This window comes from Acanthochromis polyacanthus, chromosome 19 (assembly GCF_021347895.1).
Source record: "Acanthochromis polyacanthus isolate Apoly-LR-REF ecotype Palm Island chromosome 19, KAUST_Apoly_ChrSc, whole genome shotgun sequence".
NCBI lineage: Eukaryota > Metazoa > Chordata > Actinopteri > Pomacentridae > Acanthochromis > Acanthochromis polyacanthus.
In genome coordinates this window covers 14,513,432-14,535,254 of record NC_067131.1, presented here as the reverse complement: position 1 = coordinate 14,535,254, position 21,823 = coordinate 14,513,432, and the positions used below count along the sequence as shown (strand labels likewise).

The 21,823-nt window shown below is 40.9% G+C and overlaps 3 protein-coding genes across 4 annotated transcripts; 2 read left to right on the top strand and 1 right to left on the bottom strand.

The window, feature by feature from the left end:
* Positions 1 to 1,335: 1,335 nt before the first annotated feature.
* Positions 1,336 to 5,418, top strand: LOC110970111 (probable crossover junction endonuclease EME2). 2 transcript variants are annotated; one of them, XM_022220337.2, is made up of 8 exons: positions 1,336 to 1,874; positions 2,587 to 2,708; positions 2,945 to 3,037; positions 3,431 to 3,555; positions 3,714 to 3,792; positions 4,504 to 4,619; positions 4,693 to 4,882; positions 4,957 to 5,418. In XM_022220337.2, exons 1-8 carry the CDS (start codon positions 1,448 to 1,450, stop codon positions 5,110 to 5,112), a joined length of 1,308 nt encoding a protein of 435 aa, XP_022076029.2. In that variant the 5' UTR covers positions 1,336 to 1,447; the 3' UTR covers positions 5,113 to 5,418. The 2 variants fall into 2 exon arrangements, with proteins under 2 accessions (XP_022076029.2, XP_022076023.2); XM_022220331.2 differs by having other exon boundaries at positions 1,337 to 1,874; positions 2,942 to 3,037.
* Positions 5,417 to 15,682, bottom strand: spsb3b (splA/ryanodine receptor domain and SOCS box containing 3b). The gene is given in 9 exon segments (XM_022220320.2): positions 5,417 to 6,509; positions 6,598 to 6,723; positions 6,812 to 6,914; positions 7,068 to 7,255; positions 9,302 to 9,482; positions 10,123 to 10,152; positions 10,154 to 10,259; positions 12,220 to 12,260; positions 15,632 to 15,682. Coding segments are annotated over 9 exon segments (1,374 nt in total). The 3' UTR covers positions 5,417 to 5,961.
* nubp2 (nucleotide binding protein 2 (MinD homolog, E. coli)) lies at positions 15,656 to 21,756 on the top strand. The gene is made up of 7 exons (XM_022220297.2): positions 15,656 to 15,736; positions 17,016 to 17,131; positions 19,097 to 19,295; positions 19,840 to 19,994; positions 20,716 to 20,826; positions 20,967 to 21,036; positions 21,518 to 21,756. The coding sequence occupies exons 1-7, from the start codon at positions 15,721 to 15,723 to the stop codon at positions 21,655 to 21,657; spliced, it is 807 nt and encodes a 268-aa protein (XP_022075989.1). The 5' UTR covers positions 15,656 to 15,720; the 3' UTR covers positions 21,658 to 21,756.
* The last annotated feature ends 67 nt before the right edge of the window (positions 21,757 to 21,823 follow it).

The window sequence follows — 21,823 nt, the reverse complement described above, 5'->3', positions numbered from 1 at the left end:
CTCCAGTGATGTCTCTCTTTGCAGTACTGATATATTTACAGCTACGGAAGCCTATAGCAGACTATATTTAAATTATCTTTTAAATTTGAAACTGAAAATGTCATTCTACAATAGCGTTTAAATTTTCCACATATGTATGTGTTATTTGAGTAACAAATAGATGGAATAGCTATAATCCCATTACATTGTTATTTTCACATACCTGCATAGGCATTCTGTGACCATATTAAAACAAAAAATGGAAAAGGCATTTGACATTTCATTTTATCTTCATGGACTAAACCTGCTGTACAGTGGACAATATTTGAATGCACTAAACTGAATGAGGAAGTGATGTTTTACTTGACAAGAGGACCGACAGATTTTATTATTACTTCCATTGTGACCTGTCACTAACACAGTGACACTTTGGTATGAATGCAATAGCGCAGTTTCTCTGTTTGCATTTCAATATATAGTCCACTCAGGAGCAGGTTACATTTGTGAAAATGAAATGACATATGCTATTTTCAATTTTAAATTGTTAGAATTCTGCATTTTGATTTTAAATTCAACTTAGGGGGTGGTGACATGTAAAAGTAAATGTGAAAGACTGGGGGCTTATTGCATGTAATTATGGTCCCCTGTTCATTTTCACTGGGACCCCTCAGAACCACATTGACACGGAAATTTAAATGCATTAGAATGAGAGCACTGTTTGTCATTTTGCTTTTAATTACTGTCCACTGTAAAGCAGTTTCAATCTTTGAAAATCAATGTGAAATGTCCCTTTCATTTTCATTATAATGTAGCCATAGTTTGCCCATGTGTGTGAACAAAAATACAAACTGGATGGTAGTATTTTAATTTTAACTGTTGCTAATATTACATAAAGGTGCAATATGTGAAAAATGGAAATGATAATACAAATGAAAAATTGCATTTTCAGTTTTAAATTCTCACTGAAGTAAAGTCCGCTGCAGGCTTCCATACCACATCATTTACTAATTACTGTCTTACCAAAGGACTATATTTAAGTTTGTCTTTATCTGCTTTTCTTGTGTTTTATTTGGATTTGTGTTTTTATCTTGGCAAATCTGTTGCCATTGTTTTGCAATATTAACAATACATTTGAACTGAACTGATCACTGACTTTGCACTGAGATTTAATCCACTTAAAAACAGCAGTTGTGTCAGCTGGTGTGCTGTCCACCTGGTGACAGCTGCTGGTGTCTTTCTACCTTCTGCTGCGTCCAATAGCAGACATCTAATCTGCTCTCTGCTTGGGTTCAAAACATAAAAAGGATTTAAAGGTTTCCGGCCTTGATAAATGGGATTATATGTTGCGCGTTTTGGATGATTTGTCCCTCGGCGGACACCATCGCGCGCATACAAACACTACTGTTTCCTTGCGTGTGTTTTGTAAACCATGTATTCGTGGGATTTGATTGTGGATTAAACATGTGAAATGTCTGTGTTGCGTAGAGCTACAACGTGGGAAATATCGGAATCTGAGAGCAGCGATGTTGAAGCTAAACCTGATTTAAACCACAGTGAGGCAGTGACAAAAACAAAAGAGGCTCAGAGCTCAGAGGAGAAGTGCAAAACTGTGACAGCAACAAAGAGGGAGTTTGGTCAAACTCTGAGTACTCCACGACCACAAGGATCAGGAACACCGAGTCCTGGAAGAAAACGCCGCACAAAGGAGGAGGTAGAGGCGGACAGACAGAAAGCTAAAGAGAGAAAGGAGGAGAGGGAGAGGCAGAGAGCAGCGAGAGCCCACGAGAAGGAGGAGAGGAGGCAGGAGCAGCTCAGGAGGAGAGAAGAAGCCGAGAACCTCAAGAGTCTGCGGCCCGAAAACTGCCTGAAATGTCTCACCGTCCGCATAGATCCAGGTAGCTCTGCTGCCTTCAGGGGCACTCGGAATTTCTGCATTCATGTATTATCAAAGGACAACTCGTCAACAATTTGGGACTATTGATTTTTTTTTATACTAACGGCATACACATCGCAGTATCACAACAAAATGACAAAAGGATGTATTGATTAAATACAACTATTCACATTGCAAAAAAATTGTAAAAACAATTGAAAATTTGGCAGCAACTGCACTAGATAAAATTAATTTAAAAAATTAGTCAAATACTCTAGCGTGCAAAAACTGTCAAACCAATAAAAAATATAAGATGATATTTGTAAAATCTATAATTTTAATGCATATAAATAAGATAAAAGAAAAACATAATTTACAAAGTACAGATATTTGATGTATATATAACAGAGTGTAACAGAGACTGATGTGCTGAAACATTAACAAGTAGCTTGAAACATAAACAGCAACTGGCAAAAATAAAAATTCAGCTTTTGGCACTTTTGCTACTCAGATTTTAAAATCAAACACCATCCAACAGAAGTTATTGAGCAGCGGCTAGCTTGGGTTCATTTTGTTCTTCAGTGACTGCAGTCCTGTTTGCAGAAAGTATGAGCTATTATCTAAAATCCTCATCTGACCCAATTATAACTTCCACAATAATGACGATATCCCAAAACGATGCATATGCAAACACAGATTTGTTCATCTGCAGGCTCCTCTGTCTATTTCTTCAGCTCTTCTGCAGCAGGATGGATCAGACGTCTTGCTGGACACCTTAGCTACCTTTGAGTGGAGGTTTAGTATTGAGAGTCAGCAGCTCTCTCACAGCATCACCTGGTCCAGAGACTTACCTCAGGTAAGCAGTTCAAGCCTCGGAAACCGGAGCAGCCTGATTTAGCTGAATGTCTGCTTCTTCCATGTGTTACCAGCATCTGTAAGCTAAATACAGTTAGCATCCAAGCTTGGACTTCTCCCTTACATATGTGGAGTACATGTCTTGCGATCGAGTGGAATGGGATGTTTTGATTCAGTGTACTTCTGATGACATATTCAGATTTTTCCAGTGAATCATTACTGCTTTGACCTCAGCAGGGAGAAGATGGCGCCGTCTCTGTGGAGGAGGAGCAGGTGGTTCTGGTCCTGAGTGTGGCTGACTTCATGGACATAGTGATCTCTGTGAGAAAAGTAGGTAGCATAGCTGTAGTAACAACATGATGTTCTCTTTATAGACTGTGTCGTTATAGTGGTAGTCTGCCTAATTACATGTGTTTTATTGCACTCAGTCTCCATTGCACTACCGGTCAGTTACTCATCTATCGATCTATCTATCTATCTATCTATCTAGTTACAAACTTCACCTTTCCCACCTGCAACATTAAAGTGCTGAACGTTTTAATGCATCGGTAATTAGAATCCAGTAATATAATATGCATTATTTTTCAATGGAGCATTCTGCATAATCACCATTTTCGGTATCTTTTGATGCTAATACTTTCAATGCATTACTTGTAACTGAGTATTTCTCTACTGCAGCATTTGTACTTTTATGACAACATCTCAGTACTTCTTCCACTGCAGATGTTAGACAGTGAAGGGGAGGAGACGGAGACGGGATCTTCCCTGAGTCCTCTTCTGGAGTGTCTCAACCGTGATGCCAAGAAGGTGGTCACTCTGTTAGTGACCGACTCCGAGCTCAACTACAGGTCAGTGTATCTGTGGCCTATGATGGACAGAGAGTTCATTCACAAACACACAGCTCCTTCTTTGATTACGTACTTCATTCTTCTAATTGATTATTCTATGCAGTGCTAGCTTTCATGTCAACATTGTGGACTAACATATTATTTTGCTTTATCAACAGGACAAATGCTTGTGGCGAGCCTCTACTAGATGAGACGTCACAATCCAAATTGGGGCTGAAGAATCTGGACATTGAGGAGGTCAGTTTACTTTGTCTGAGGGCTCGTCGATTATACATGATCATTTTGTAGATGTTTGACCTCTCAGTCGCATATTTTAGAAGGCTGATAGTAGCAGATAGCTCAAATTGTCTTAAATTCCTTTTAATGCTTGATTGTTCTTTTTTTGTAAACCATTTTGTAACTCCAATTTTGAAAGTAGCAACAGAATACATAGTTATATATTTGCATGAAAATGATCCCTTCCTGAATCAAAAGGTCTCAGATGTTAGTCCACACCATCACTGTATCTTCATTATGCAAACTACCTGCCTCTCTCCACTCATTCCTCCCCATTCGCTGCAACTTGACCCCACCAGCTCACCTGCTACTCTGTTCAAACGCTCCAAAACTTCTCTACACTATACAGTAGCAAGTAATATTACAGTAATCCAGCCACACGTTCAAAGCAGAAACCGATTCTGGAGGAAAATAATGATACAGGAAGTCCCACCCTGTACGCTGACAGGATTGGCAGTTGAGGATTGCTCAGTACAAAAACACAAATTCAGAAATCTGAATCAGTGTTTTTTAATCTGTTGTCAGTACACTGAAATTTCAAAGTAGCATTGGTTGCGGTTTTTGCTCAGGATATGTAGTCTAGCATATAAAAACCACCATGTGTTATCAAGGTAGAAAACTTGATTTTTACGGATTTAAGTCCTCCGCTTTAAACTCTCCATTTCTTTCCAGGTCCTTGTGTATCTACAGCTCTGCAAAAACATCTCACTGGTCTTCCTGGACGGCTGGCAGGACGTCACTGATCATGTTTGTGCTCTCACCAAGGCTTTGTCAAAACGACCTTTCAAGTATGTACATATTACATTCTCTATGACTTGCCAGTCTCCTATGAAGCCTTGACTGTTTTCCCTCTCGCTGCAGACTCCTGACAGAGCGAGCAGAGCTGCCTTTCTGCGTGGACGGTTCCTGGGCCAGTGGGGTTCGGGTGGAGAGGGACGGATCAGGGCTGACTGAGGTCTGGAGCAAGCAGATCCAGCAGCTGAACAGAGTGAGCCCTGCTGTGGCCTCCGCTGTGACGGCATCCTACCCGTCTCCTCAGCTGCTGCTGCAGGTAGATCTGACTGCACCTTTACTAGAGCAGAATCATTCCTGGCAATAACTGTTGAATTTTCCTGTTGATTTCAGGCTTACCAGAGCTTGGCGTCAGAGGAGGAGAGGAAGAGGCTGCTGGCTGGTCTCTTAGTGAAAAGTGGAGGCAAAGAGAGACGCATTGGACCGGAGATATCAGCCAGAGTTTACCGCTGCTTCATGGCCCAGAACCCCCAGCTGGTCCTGGACTAATCTGTGTGCTTGAGAATGATGGATGGATGTCAGTGAGGATGAATCACAGTTTCTAATGACACTTGGTCACCACTTAGCTGCTAATATGTAGATGTTTACAAGCTAAAAATATATCTTAGAGATCATGTTCTCTTTCCAGGAAAGCATTATTTATCACCTGATCTTGAGCAGATGCAAGAAGAGAGTATAAATCATAGGATATATTTTGTAAAATAAAGAATTACTTGACAGTTGTTATTTTAAGTATAAATAAATAAGAGATTTGTATATGTATGAACCTGGTGTATAAAATATTCTGCAACAGAACTGTTCATTTGTCTTTTATTTTATGGAATTGCCTAGTAAGAAAGTTCAATACCAAAAACATAACTGTGAATAAAAAAAAAAACACTGCTGAGTAGTAAATCACACAACCACTGTTGATATTCAAACAAAATTACAAAATTACATTTACAAAAAGTTAGTTTCACAGTATCAAAAAGTAGCTCCTGTCCTCCTGGAGTTTATCCCTGAGAAAACAAGTGCACACTTTCACAAGTTTTCCAGTCATATTCTTTTTTTTTTGGTCAGTCTAGTTTGCTCATATTGTTGGCCTTGCAAAGACACTGACTGACATTTTAATAATGAAACAATCAGAAAAAACTCTTGTTAGGCGAGTTTGAGAAATAAAGGGCCCAGATTTCATCCTAATTGCATTAAAAGTCTCACACTACATATTCAGTCCTTTCTCCACATTCATTTGGATGATAACAAAATTGCTAGGTTAAAAAAAGAGAAGCATTGACCCATTCAAATATTGGCTAAAAGATAAGATTGCCCTTGACACTGATGGCAACAAGAGAACAGCCGTCATGTCCAGCGGCATCTTTTGCATTTATAATCCTCTGGCTCGGAGCAGCAGCTGTCGTAGTCGCTGCTGGGAGGAGTCGGAGGGCAATGGCAGGTGCCGGAATGAGTCTGAGATGACATCTGACAGGCGCAACAGTATGAGACGGTGTCAGGAATCGGGCTGGTGCAGGGGCTGGGGGAGGCGCAGGCACTCAGGGTGGATACAGGGCTGGGGATGGGGCTCGGACTGGGGCTTGGTGGCAGGCTCATCTCCTCCTGGAAATCCTCAGGCAAGTGTTCCTGCTGCTCTGAGGTTTCAGGGCCGCTGCTGCTGAGGGTGAAGACCCAGCCCAGCTGTGACTGGAGGAGCACCCGCAGGCCCGGGGGCAGCTCCAGGGCGTTTAGTACGTCCGGACAGGAGGGTAACGTTTGGCGAAGCTGGGCACAGCAAAGATACTGCAGAGAGGTGGGGGTGCAGCAGGCACGGATCACCTTCATACTGCTCTTGGCTGCTGTGGAGCAAACCATGGGGTAGAACTTCTTGTTCTGCAGCGTGGTGGCAGCGACACCTGTGAGCAGGAGAGGTGACAGGATGAAAACCCTTCAGGATTTTATGCAGCCTATAAATTCAAGTTTAAATTTCTGTTCAACACACACCTATGCAGTGGCGATTCTTGTAGAAGGTCAGGGTACCGTGCCACGTATCCAGATGAACTCCTATGATTGAGCCTTGACCAAAGCGAGGGGAGAACTTCACTTTGTCCCCTTTGTGCTGGAGAAGACCTTCAAATACACAAATGCACATTTTCTGTTGATTATCAAGGTCAAAACGTTCAGTGTTAGACATTTTTCTGACAATTTAAGCTGTAACCTGTGTAGGAGAGTCCCCAGCTGTCTCCATCATGGCCCAGCAGGCTGCCAAAGTTGTATTTGAACTTCTCCAGGTTCAGCTCTGAAGTTCCAATTCCCACCATCTACATCAGGAAAACAACAACAAAACCACAAGAAAAGATCATTTTTAAAGCTCTTCACTTAATTACAGTGTGCTTAACATCCATCACTTCAGACACATTCAGATTTGGACCAGTTCTAACTAATCATTAGAAATCATTAGGACTATTACGCACCATGTCGGTTCCATAGACGGGAGAAGTCATCTTGACCTCCCAGTAGTGTTGTCCATCTGTGAGCTCCTTGGTGCCGCGGATGGCAGCAGTGCCACAGCTGTAGTCGGAGTGAAAGCTCACCTTCCTGTTGTCACAGCTGAGGAAGGCTCCAGAGGACTTACAGTGTTCGTCCCACACCCAGTCAAAACCTGAACACACCATACAGCAATAGCTATATGAGCTCTACGGTGATGATTTTAAAATATGTAATATGCTGGCAGCAAAGCACTGCTGGTTCTGGTTGTTAATCAGTCCAGCTCTGTGTTCTGAACTGAAATATCTTAACCACTGGATGGATTTCCATGTAATTTGGCACATACTTTATCGTCCTGCAGAGGATGATGAATACTGACTTTAGTGATTCCATGACTTTTCATCTACGGCCATCATTAGGCTGACCTTTGTAGTTGTTGTTATCAACTTATCAGAATGATTGCAGTAATGTTAGTGAATCTCTGACTTTCATGTAACTCCATAATCAGGTCAAAATATCTCGTTTTGACCGCATACCATCAATCCTAATGGCACCGTCAGCAGCCCAACCTGCACTTTGTATTCTGTACTAATTAGCTAATGGTGCAGCAGTAATACAGTAAATTACAATGCTGTACATGCCACCCTGAGCAATTAGCCGATTACAGTTCAGAGCAATGCAATTTGCAAAGTGCAAAGACTACAATATAGAACATACGTTGAGCAGCGTGTTGGACTTGGGGTTTAAACTACTGTCAGTGGTTTTACAAATTTATGCTATCCTCCTTGTGTGGCAATCTCATTTCTGATAGTGACTTTGATTATATATATATATGGTGAAAATCAAGCCACAGTTTGATGTTTTCCTCAAATCATTCAGCCCTTATTCATGGTAAATATTGCATCTGCTTATCATGAGCATGTGAGGTTTTTTGATGTGTATGTATTTTTGGATTTAGCTAAAATCACTGGTGTGTGGCTGCAGAAACTCAGTCTATCCTGTTTCTATGTCTGTTATCAGGATACCTCATTTGACTTTTGGTTGATCTTTCGATCTACTACTACCTTTTCCATAGAATCAGCAGAACTTGTTTGTCAAGCATGATGAAACTGAGATGTTTGCTGGGTAAAGAATTCAAGTCAGCTTGTTGTAAAACAAATCAAGTCTTCACATGTACAGCAAGCAGTGGTGGAAGATCCTTTGCGTTACTTCAGATTCTTTACTTTAGTAAAATATAGCAATACAGCAATGTTAAAATACTGCATTAGATGTAAGGTCCTGCATAAAACATCTACTTGTGCACAAGCGGATAACTATTAGCAGCAAAATGTTTTTACAGTGTAAAGTAAACATGCTGGTTAGGCTCATCTGATTCATTTATCATTATGTATGACATAATTCAATTATTAATATTAAAGCAACAGTGTGTCAGTAGCATGTTACTGTTGCAGCTGCTGCAGGTTTCAACTACAGTTGTATGTACAGGGACGGCAGATAAAGCTGAGCAGTCAAAAGATGATTAATGGAACAAGAAAGAAGAAAAATCTGATACACAAATCTGTTTCCAGGTTTTGTACTTTTTCTCTGATCTTTGATTTTTGGTGATACAGCATTAGTTCACTGAAATGAAGCCATGTGAGAAGTTTAGAGGGATAAACTGCTATTTGGTGGAGCTGCTAACATCTCACAGACATCTGAAATGTAACTCTGACTGCACACCAAAAATGTTGGAAACTACTGGCTTAGTGTTTACAATGTACTGTAATTAGTTTGACATATAATCCACTGTGTAAGATCTTCATCCTAAAAGTAAAAGTAAGAGAGAGTACAATATTTCTCTCTGATTTGTAGTGGAAGAGAGAAGTACAACAAAACAGGAATACTCAACTACCTCAAAGTTACGCTTATGAACAGTAAAAGTTCTTAGTTACTTTCCACCACTGTCAGCAAGTTAGAATAATTGAGTTTGGGGTAACATTTGTACTGTCACTTTTATGTGAGTTCATCCCTTTCACTCGGATAACTGATAAATTGCTATTATTACTGAATGTGTAGCTATTGGCTTAGAAACACAAAGTCTGTACAATGTACTGTGATAACGCTGTGAAGGCCTGATGTTATTATAAGTCTTTGCAGCCTGAACACTCCACTTGTGCCCCATTTGTAATTCACCCTGCTGTTTTCACATGGTGTATTATTGTATTCGTCAGCTTCTGCTCACCCTCATCCTCCTCCCCACACAGGCAGTCACTGATGACACCAAAACCTGGGTTGAGCTCTTCCGGCTGGTCACAGGTGCAGAAAGACTCCCCCATCACCGGTACGGTACCGGGCAGGGCTGCCGCCTCAGAGACAGCCGGGGAACCGGTCAAGTAATCCACCTCAGGCTCCAAGTAACTGATCTGGTTGACACAAACAGCAGCGTGTAAGCCCACAGACGTGGCCATGGTCCAGGGGTAGGAATTAGATCCAGTGGAGGAGCTTGTATTATAATAATTTCGCAATTCCACTGGCAGCCGTGATGCCCTTCCGCCTTTCATAAACGGCAGCCAAAGTGTGCGTTGCCAAGTCTGGATTGAAAAAATCACAGTTTTGCCGTGTTGCACTCTACAGTCTTGAGAGCCAAATGAGAGCCTGTATGCCATGTTTCAGCTAGATAGCCTCACCCCTAGAAGGTCCACATGTGTTATTGGTGAGAGAAGTCATGTGTAAGTAAGTAAAATTAGAAGCCTTCCAAAAATACTGGAGAGCTGACCCTGTCTTGCACACAGCCTTTTCAGATTCAGGATGGTCCCAGTGGAAAACTACTGGCACCCAGGTACAAATACGACCTTTTCATATGGACGCACTTCTCTTTGATTGTCTCAACACAGGATTCAACCATTCTTTAAATTGTCCAACATCAGTCAAGTGGTGCTAATAAGTGGATCATTCCACAGTCCCACCACATATCCATTTTATCATGACGCTATCTCCCTTCAGCTATTAATATTTGCCCCATTTTCTTCTATTTGTTGCACTCTAGGCACCCCAGTGTCTCACCTGTGGCCTCGTCTGTCCCTCCCACTCTTCTGTGGTCTGACGTCTGGATCGCCGCCATGGCATCTGTCCCTTGCCGTGGTTCACTCCAGGCCAAATGCACAGGCCGCCCATTTCTGCCTCTCCTCAGCATGGCAGCTCTGTGGACAGACAGCACAAACACCGGATGAGCAGGTTGCATCTGCACAGGAGGCCGTTCACCGTTCATTTATGTCAAGTAAGGTCAGCGTTAAACCCCTAGTTCACATCTGATCACATTCATTTTTGACACAGTCTGATCAAGTTATATCCAATTTAGTTCGATCAGTTATATTTATATAGCACCAATTTACAACAGTAAGTCATCTCAGGGCATTTATATAGTAATGTGAAGGCCTTCCACCAGACCATACTTGAACTGCTGCCACCAGGCAAACGTTTCAGGAGCATCAAAGGACAAACCACCAGACTGATACACAGCTTCATACCACAAGAAGTCAGAGTATTAAACTGCTGATCTGGTTTTGGATACTGGAGGAACACTATCTCATCTGATATGATGACAATAAATATTGATTTGATTTGATAGCGTAAAAAAGAAATCCAACAGGAGGATTCTATTCTAGACTAAAGAGGGTTTTCTGGGAATTAACAGCATTCTGATTTAGCTAAATATGACAAAATAAGGTCTCAAAGTAATTACATCAGAGCAAATTGAATGTCTTATTTCATGTTGGTAGCTTTAACTGATTACTTTTACAGTGCAATACTTTTTTTTTAAAGAAACATGAAAATATGAAAACCCCTTGCATTTCCATTTTCTGTGAAGGCACTTAGAAAAGGGGACCTCACACTGCTGCCACTTTTCTTTCAAGTGAAATTGAGGTCAGCGAAAACTGTGAATGCCAACACTCACTGCAGCCTTTTTGTCAGCTCAGCAGAGTTCAGTGACTTTAACATTCAGCGCTGCACGAAGCAACAAAATATCCTTGTCAGGAAACATTTCTACCCACCTTGAGCGTTAGCGTTCCTGTTTCTATCAGCCCCATATGCTGCAATTGGCAGCGGGGAGTGTTTGCATAGACTTGTTCCACCTTTAACCCAACCCTCTGCTTGGCCACTGTGGCAGCTTGTCTATCAGTGAGCCTGAGCAGCAGATAGACACAAATAAGGTCACCTGACTTGCTCACTGCAATGTGTACCACTGACTTTAATGTCATACCCTGCTTTAATAGCATGTGACAGAAAAAGTTAGGATTATTCTTATAGATTTCAGAATAAAAGCAGTATTGTTAAGCTGGTTCTATCATGACACAGTGCAACACATGCCTACAAAGTGCATGTTCATGACTGTAAAGTTGATGCAAGGACATTATTTTAATTCCCAGCTGGGCATTTTTGGGACTCCGCCACATCTTCTAGGTTTCATTCCCGATTTATTGACAAAAAGCACAACTGCCAACATGTACGCTTAAAAAATCCAATCATTGTTTAACTGCTTACTATTTTACAGTCTTTATTTCCTTAACATATGGCATTTCGACCTGATAACACATTTTGGTTAATGCCAGAACTGAACGCAGCAGCTGGTTGCTGCTTTGCAAGCAGGTACAGGAGGTGACTGCCATTAATTTAGATTAGTCTGGAGCTAGTCTCATTTTAATTGGGCCTTACCCTACATACTGTAACTGCATCATCTGGAGTAAGGAGTAGTCGAGGAATAAGTTTATCAGCCATTGGTGCTGAGGGATATGACAAGAATGCATTTGCCATTGAACTGTGAGAGCAATATGAATTATGATTGATAAATAAAAAAATGTTTCAAATCTCTCTGTTGTACAATCAAACCATTGATTGTGTCCTGAGATTCTCTTGCAGCAGAATCTCCTCCTCTACTCACACTGTCAGCGTAGTAAGACCATCTGTAATTCTCACGGTGAGTCATTCTAGATTATATTATCTTATAGATACGTAAACCTCTGAGCAACTCCAGTTTGTATGTTCAGCAAATGTTCCACTACAGTTCCCCAAACTTTGCTTTGCTATTGCTTCATCCTGACACATTATTACACAGACCATATAAAAAGCTTATATCAAAGTTACCAATAATTGTGCTCTTACCTTACAGCAGTCTTCCTGTACACTGTCTTGCAGTGGCTCATCTGAATGTCAGTGTGCCTCTATATCCGACTGGCTGACAGCTGCAGTTTGCACTCTGTCCCACTTCCAGGCCAGATAGACGTAAACATTACCTCTCCACGCCTCCATCCTGTGCTTATTGGATAAGACCTGTGCAGAGGAGGAGTTTATGTTAATTTGCTTAGTTACCTTTACCTACGTAGTTGGGGGTAAATGGGATCATAACTCTGGCCTATTTCCAAATGAGGCATCATGTGAAGTTTGCTGACTTATTAACACGATGAGCCATCATAAAACAATTAGTATTTGGTGATATTTAAGAGACCTAAAACATTTTATGCATATTGACATCAGTGTTTTAACTGTTAATGACTTTGTGAAATCTTAATATTTTGAAATAATTAGACAAACTGCATAGTATTACACAGGCCCATTTAAAGTAACAGCCTTTGAGCAAAAGTGCTTTCCAGTAGAGAAATAAGATTGGCATTATAAATAATAATACTTTATTTATATAGCAGTCTTAACAGCATTCACAAGGTGCTTTGACAGTCAAAACATGCAAACAAGACAAACGTAGATGACATTAAAATAATCAGTAAAAATGATAATATGTTAACTGAATAGTTAGGTAGATTAGGATGCATATCAGACAAAGGAATTAGGCAGTTTCAAAGTTAAAGAATAAGACTGAAGGTTGAAAATTAGAAATTAAAAATAAAAAAAGTTGAGAAATAAAGAACTGAAGGTGACATCAGGAGGACCATGGTAAGCAAAAGCTGATGAATGCAATAATACACCATGTGAGCTCAGGAAGCATTAGAAGTGGTCACTTACTGATCTTAATTAGACCAGGGGTGTCAAACTCACTTTGGTCCAGGGGCTCTATACGGCCTAATTTGACCTCAAAGGGGCCGGACCAGTAAACTTACATGCAATAAACTTTTTGCTTCTTTCGGTCAACTGTGTTTTCAACCTATAAGAACCCAGACCCAATTTTCCTTAAAGGACTAAATGAGTTAAGGTTAGACATAAAGCTTTAATAGGAAGAGACTGGGGCACTCAAAATGCTTGTTACACTGGTATCACCATGGGTTCTTATGGGTTAAATCAGTGGCCATCTGACAAACCCGATCAGCAACTGCATTTCTACTCAGGCTTACATTTGCCAACATCTGCTTTTTGTGTTGACACCTTCAGCATACAGTTCTTCAGAAACTCTCCCTCAGTAAATGGCCTGATTTGGCTCCCTCTTCTGCCACAATAAAGCTTGCTTTCATAGAAGCTTCACTTTGTTTCCGCACTGGTGAAAAACCATCTGCTGAGATGTCAGATTCTTCTTTAACGCTTCTTTCTGTACCTTCTGGTCAGCATGCAGGTTTTTTCAGCTTGTCCTGATGTTTTGTCTCAAAGTGCCATCTTAGATAGCTCCACAATTGGCATGCTGACAGCAGGAATGTCAACCAGAGGTGTTGCTGGTGTATCGAATGTTCATTTCTCTACCATTAACCATCTCCAAAGGCGTTTCAGAGAATTTGGCAGTACATCCAACCAGCTCACAACCACAGACCACGTGTAACCACACCAGCCAGGACCTCCACATCCACATGTTCACCTCCAAGATGTCTGAGACCAGCCACTCGGACAGCTGCTGAAAACAATCTGTTTGCATAACCAAAGAAATTTCTGCACAAACTGTCAGAAACCGTGTCAGGGAAGCTCATCTGCATGCTCGTCGTCCTCATCGGGTCTCGACCTGACTGCAGTTCGTCGTCGTAACCAACTTGAGAGGGCAAATGCTCATATTCGATGGCGTCTGTTATGGACGAAGAACACGGGTGCATTTTATTGATGCGTTTGAATGCACAGAGATACCGTGACGAGATCCTGAGGCCCATTGTTGTTGCCATACATCCAAGAAACATCACCTCATGTAGCAGCAGGATAATGCACGGCCCCATGTTGGAAGGATCTGTACACAATTCTTGGAAGCTGAAAACGCCCAGTTCTTGAATGGCCAGCATACTCACCGGACATGTCACCCATTGAGCATGTTTGGGATGCACTGGATCTGCGTATACGACAGCATGTACCAGTTTTCCTGCCAATATCCAGCAACTTCGCACAGCCATTTGAAGAGGAGTGGAACCCCCCAATAAAACCAAACTGCACATTTCAGAGTGGCCTTTTATTGTGGGCAGTCTAAGGCACACCTGTGCACTAATCATGGTGTCTAATCAGCATCTTGATATGGCACACCTGTGAGGTGGGATGGATTATCTCAGCAAAGGAGAAGTGCGCACTATCACAGATTTAGACAGATTTGTCAACAATATTTGAGAGAAATGGTGATATGTGTGTATGTGGAAAAAGTTTTAGATCTTTGAGTTCATCTCATAAAAATGGGAGCAAAAACAAAAGTGTTGCGTTTATATTTTTGTTGAGTGTACATAAACGCTATGGAGTCACAGGAGTGCCAAATCAAAATATAATAAATAAATAAATAAATGTGGAAATATAAAGAGAAATAAATAAATAAATAAATAAATAAATAAATAAATAAATAAATGTGGAAATATAAAGAGAAATAAATACATAATATATAAATGTGGAAATATAAGATAAACAAATAAATTAATGAATAAAAGGAAATTTTTGTCTTTGCTTTTACCTTTTCTGTTTTTCCTTTTATTTATTTATTTATTTATTTATTTATCTTATATTTCCACATTTATTTATTTATTTATGTTTTGATTTGGCACTCCTGTGACAGCATAAAACTCAGCCTCCCATCGCTTTGAAAAGCTCTGTTTTCAGAATCAACTTTTCTTTTCGCCATTGTTAAAGGGCTAGCTTTGACGTTACAGTTGGGTTGCAGACAACAGACGCTTGACTTAAATGACACGGAAATGTTCCCAGCTAACCTATCATTCGGCAAGGCAGCTGTTGCGCTGCATTATGGATCTGTAGTTTGTGTGTTGTCAGCGCTTCATATCGTCGGGCCATAAATAACAATATTAATAAATCAATGTAAAATAATCTCGCGGGCCGGATATAATTGCATTACGGGCCAGATATGGTCCGCGGGCCTTGAGTTTGACATATGTGAATTAGACAAACCTGAGTAATTCAGAACTAAAGTTATAACCTGACAAAAAAAAATCATGAAAACTCAACAATCCAAAGATTACCTATGAACAAGCTGTTTTAAATTAAGCAATTTAATTATCTTTTACATTTTTAAATAATAATATGATTATTAAACCATCTCAAAGACAAACACACATTAACCTTCACACATACCTTTAACTTCTGGCGGTGTACTTGAATGCACCGTGATTCGTTTCGATAGCCTATTGGTTGCACTACAAGAGAGGCGGGACTTAGATCCGACTTGTGTTGTGTGATTGGTAGGTGATATGTGACGATAGCGGCAGTTGTTCATCCCTGCGCAGGGTGCATGCTGTATCCCTGAATCCAAATATGGACCAAAGCAATGGTAAGTCGAAGATACTGGTCAGCAATGTTCTTACAGAGGATTTGTTATTACTTGTAGGTTGTTAATTCTTACGTGAGCTGTGCTTCTTCAAGCTAAGAGCTGGCAGCTGACAGTGGGCTGAGCTAACTCGTTAGTAGAAGCTAACTGCTTAAGTTTTGTGGCATATTCAAGTCTGTCACCTGCTAAAAGGCTAATATCGTTTAGGAATGGAAGTATCCTTTGTAGCTGATCTAAAGTTTCTCAGAACTTTAGAGAAGTAAGAAAATTAAATTAGATAATTATCCGTTACGCACTTATGATGAACTTGTGACCTCGGCTGATGAAAGTTGACCGTCATCACTTGGGGGGTTGACTCAGCAGTTTTTACATTTTAAACCTGACAGTGGAACCATTTTCAGCATATTTCCGAGTAAAATGAATTTAAAATATGAGACACTGCTCTAGACGAAGTTACATCATGCCACTTTCTTCAGTAACACACAGGCACAAACTGCTTTTATTTATGATGACTTACAGCTATAGTTATATGTAAAGGTGTACCCTGGAAATACTTTATTTGAGAGTGACTTTGGTGACTTTTAAATAGTCTTGGTGAGGAGAGAAAGTTCAAGTCCCATAACATAATAATTGGTAATATGCAGAGCTGAACTGTTTATGTAAATACAAGAAAGGTTAATAGCCAAGTCATTAATCATCTTACTGTAGGAACAAAAAACAATAATATGCGTTTTCATTGTTACTTGACTACCTGTTTTCTGTATATTGAGAGTTACTCTTTGGATGAAATAGGTCACGGACTATATGTAGTTGTGGGAAGCATCCATTTCCACCGTAATGTCACTGCTGCATATATCCTGCTGTGACACTGAAAAATCTCTCTAATAAAACGTTCAATATGACAGAAAGATATTTAATGTTAACAATATTTGATTGCATTTTCTGAACAGTAAAATGCTGCATCACATTTTTTAAGAGTGTTAATGCATGTTTGGAATGCCAGATGAATCAATCTAGAGCTGTTATTTTTTTTAAATCATTTTTAGCGATGTAAAAAATAAACAAACAGAAGACTGTAGATCCACAGCCTCTGGTGCCCATGTCTAACAATACCACTGGTTGGAACCTTACTTCTAAGTTACTTTGAAGGTTGAAATCCACTATGCTTCTGACAGCTGTGTCCTAATCCACCAAGGTTTAAACTTTATAGGTAGCTTTTCTTTTTATCTGTTGTGCTAATGGTGATTTAACACATTTTTTCCTCTTTTTTTATATATACAAGACGGAAACTTGTCCCAGGTCCAGCATGTTGTGCTGGTGTTGTCAGGGAAGGGAGGTGTTGGAAAGAGCACCATCACCACAGAACTTGCTCTGGCTCTCCGGCATGCTGGGAAGAAGGTGAGCTCAGTGAATGAATAGTTGTTTCTACCTGCAGCAGAACACAGCATGGCGTCAGTGTGTGCTAACATGCTGTTATCCGATTAAAACATACAGGGACATTAGTACAGAGATGTACCTGACTGTAATCCATGTGTAAATCCGTGACTTTAGAACATGCATTAAACAGTCAATGTGTTGCTTACTATGAAGCAGCTGCAGCAGCAGTCACAGTCATTGTTATTGTCAGATTTTGTCAGATTTGTTACCCTCCATACCACTGCTTAACAATTAATAGACCGCTATATTATTGAAATCACAATATAGTGATATATAAGTGCGATATCCACAATCCAGAAGCTGCAGTTTTCTGATAAAGGTAAGGGCACACCTGTGCACTAATCATGGTGTCTAATCAGCATCTTGATATGGCACACCTGTGAGGTGGAATGGATTATCTCAGCAAAGGAGAAGTGCTCACTGTCACAGATTTAGACAGATTTGTCAACAATATTTGAGAGAAATGGTGGTATTGTGTATGTGGAAAAAGTTTTAGATCTTTGAGTTCATCTCATAAAAAATGGGAGAAAAAACAAAAGTGTTGCGTTTATATTTTTGTCGAGTGTATATTTCATTATGTTCATATTATATTAATATTACATCTATATTGTTGTTATTTTTATTATTATCATTATTATGAACAATACGCTCTTTGATGCCAGCATATGTGGACACCAGTTCTTAGGAGGATAAATAATTTACCCTGAATAAAAACATAAACACTAAATTCAAATGGTGTTCTTCCCTGATTTAGAGGAAAAAGTAGCCTAGCCGCGCTAGACCCATGTTTCTGAAGGCACAAGGGTCTAGGGCCGCTGGACAGGGAGGGAGGCGGGCTAAAAGGTTGTCTATCAAATCACTCTGCAGCAATTGGGTAGGTATACAACCAATCAGTGCAACGAATAGGGTGACGTAGTTCCTAGAGCGCCAGCGGATTGTGGCTAAGTCCCATTAGCTTCCCAACCAGCGGAGCCAACTGGTATATTAAGGATTTGCCATATCCCGTCGGCATAAGTCCAAATACGTCTTTCTTCTCAATGAAACACTTCAGTGCCGTCCTTTGTTTATCTTTCAAGTTGAATTTTAGCTTCACATCTTTAAGGGCTGTGGCCAAAGCCGAGTCGAAAGATAACTGTTTATTGTGCGCCGGTTGTTTCTGTCAGACTCGTCACGCCTCTGTCGTCACTTCGTTACGCCCGCCTTCTGACTCTACACTTCATGGTGATTGGTCCGGCCAGTTTTAGGAGAATCCAGCCTTGAGCCTTATGGAGGGTAACTAGACCCACCCTGGCAGAGAATTAAATTTGTTGCCGTGGGTTGTCTAGCGCGGCTAGGCTAAGGAAAAAGGTAAAATGTTACTCTTTTGGTTAGAAAAGGGTTAAATGCTCCGAAATCTGTACAAAAACGTTTTGAGCCGTGCAACTGGTTCCAAGTCTTCAACCATTGAATTAGTCCACACCCCACTTCGGTGTGGTTTTAAATCAGAAAGCTAACCAGCATGCAAACCCTCCTTTGACCCAGGACTATGAAAAGCCACCTCAAAATGCAGCTATAGTCAAATGTCACGATGCCACAGATAACAACAGAAAGATGAGAATGCACTGTTGGCTGCTGGATGCTGACGTGTCGGTCCGTGCTGTAACCAGACACCATCATTTGTTGTCTAGGAAGTCGTTTATGACAACATGGTACGACACATAATCTGCCACATGATGCTCTGAGTGGACATGTCTATATAAATCTGACATTATGTGATCCTGTCTACCAAATGTCCCATAACTTATTTCACAGCTTTACTTTCAAGACATCCAATCTGGTGTAGAGAAGCTGTGAATCTGAACAACAAATACTTATCCCCCTGTGTTAGAACGAATGGATAGAATATAAATAAATGCTGTATTTTTCATTTGTATTCATGTTCATCAGGTCGGTATCCTGGATGTTGATCTATGTGGACCCAGTATTCCTCGCATGCTGAATGTGGGTCAGACCGACGTGCACCAGTGTGACTCTGGGTGGGTGCCGGTTTACACTGACGCCCAGAAGAGTCTGGCCCTCATGTCCATTGGCTTCCTACTGGAGGACCCAGATGAAGCAGTGGTGTGGAGGGGGCCCAAGAAAACAGGTACACGCATCCACTACTCATCTGTGCCTGTATTTAATAGATCTAACATGTCCGCATTGGTCGGTTCTGTGCTGGTACACACACACACACACACACACACACACACACACACACACACACACACACACACACACACACACACACACACACACACACACACACACAACTCCTACTGCTTAATATGCCATTGAGCCTCCATGTGCTGCCAAAAAAGCTCTGACCCTTAAAGACCTGAGCTACACAAGACCTCTAAAGGTGCGCTGTCTGGCACCAAGATTGTAGCAGCAGAACCTTTCAGACCACCCCATAAGCCTCGCCTTCTAGCATATCCCAGAAGGTAACATGAGCCATATCTGACAAAATAATCCACGCTATTCCCTTCATCTGTGAGTGTTTGGAATGTTCTGCTGCATCTGTGCATATTCGCAAATTATTTTAGAGTCACCAGGTAATACAAATGTTTAAAAAAAATCGTGATATAGGTTTGCATCACTACAAACCCTGCATGTTCTCATATTCTTCCACCCAATATTCTGTCCTCCAGCTATGATCAGCCAGTTTGTGTCAGATGTAGCGTGGGGAGAGCTGGACGTGCTGCTGGTGGACACGCCGCCTGGGACGTCCGACGAGCATTTGGCTGTACTGGAAAACCTTAAAAAGCACAGAGTGGACGGAGCCATTTTGGTCACAACACCTCAGGTACACACTGCAGCTCAAGTGCACACACACTGCCGTTCAAAAGTCTGGGGTCAGCCAGGCAATTTCATGTTTTCCGTGAAAACTCACGCTTTTATCCATGTGCTAACATAACTGCACAAGGGTTTTCTTATCACCAATTAGCCTTTCAACACCATTAGCTAACACAATGTAGCATTAGAACACAGGAGTGATGGTTGCTGGAAATGTTCCTCTGTACCCCTATGTCAGGCGTTTCCAGCTAGAATAGTCATTTACCACATTAACAATGTCTGGACTGTGTTTCTGATTTATTTAATGTTAGCGTCATTAACAAAAACTGCTTTTCTTTCAAAAATAAAGACATTTCTAAGTGACTCCAAACTTTTGAACGGTAGTGTATGTACAGTAGAACAAAGGTGGAACTAGAGTATGTTGTTACACTGACAAATACGCTCATAACTGTAGCTTTTGCCTTGTGTAGCAAGGTGAAGGAGGAAATTGTACAATGCTGTGACTAAAACCAGAACACACTTACTTGAATGATGTTGATACGTTTAAATCCTCATTTTTGCAGCTCAAAATTGCTGAGATTGACCACTTCTTAATGTTTTACACACACACACACACACACACACACACACACACACACACACACACACACACACACACACACACACACACAAGCAAGAAACCCCTTCAAGATGCATGAAAATCTGTAAAAACGTGTCTTTCTTGGCTACAGGCAGTATCGACTGGCGATGTGAGAAGAGAGATCACCTTCTGTAAGAAGACAGGAGTGCGGATCCTCGGCATTATAGAGAACATGAGTGGCTTTGTTTGTCCACACTGCTCTGTGAGTATCTGTAATGCTAATGTTTGGATGTTTCAGTCATTGAACACATCCTAATGAAATTGTAGATGGACTAAAATACTCATTTTTCAGTTTAATGTGGCCAGAATGTGTATGTTTTAATAATTTACCCTCTCTTTCAGGAATGCAGCAACGTGTTCTCCAAGGGTGGTGGTGAGGAGCTGGCTAAACTGACCGGATCAGTATTCCTAGGCGAGTTCGATGGCAGTGAATTTATTTGTAATGTTTGCTTGCAGCCACAAGGTGTCACATCACTCCCGAGCCATTCATTATTCTGGGGGCATTTACTTCACCGCCATGCTGCTAAAATGGTCGATCCAGATTTCAGTGCAGCGTCAGGTTTAGTTGGAAGCTACGATATGCAAAAATCAATAATTCATGCCTAAATGAATATATCATTGAGTGTTTATCCGCTTTGTGTGGGGATCTGTGTTTTGATTAATGATGCAGTTAATTCAGTTTACCCCGTGGCAGTGAGAAGGCAACTGTCTGTGCAGCTGTAGCTTGCAAAGAAAACCACATTCAGCAATCAGTTTGAAGCATTGTATTTGATAAGTCAGCGACCCTGAACAGTCACATGACTCCTCTACTGTTTTGACTGCTACTTTAAGGCACCAGTGACGTGTAGGAAGTGTGATATTATCTGACAGCCTTCTGTGTCTTCTCATTTCAGGTTCAGTGCCCTTGGATCCTCTTCTCAGCACCAGCATAGAAGAAGGCAAAGATTTTATACAGTCGTTTCCTGACAGTGCCACCTTCAGCGCCATTAGCAGCATTTCTCAGACTCTGCTCAGCAGCCTCCAAACAGCTTGAGGCAGGATTATTTTGTTTTTGTATCATAATGCAGAATGATGTCATATTGTAGATGTGTCGCATTTTTACCTGTATAGATAAACATCATATAAAACCGTTTACTGAGTATGTTGTAATGAGTCGCTCCCCATAACACAATAGACTGTGTGTGCGGTTGTCTTTTAGT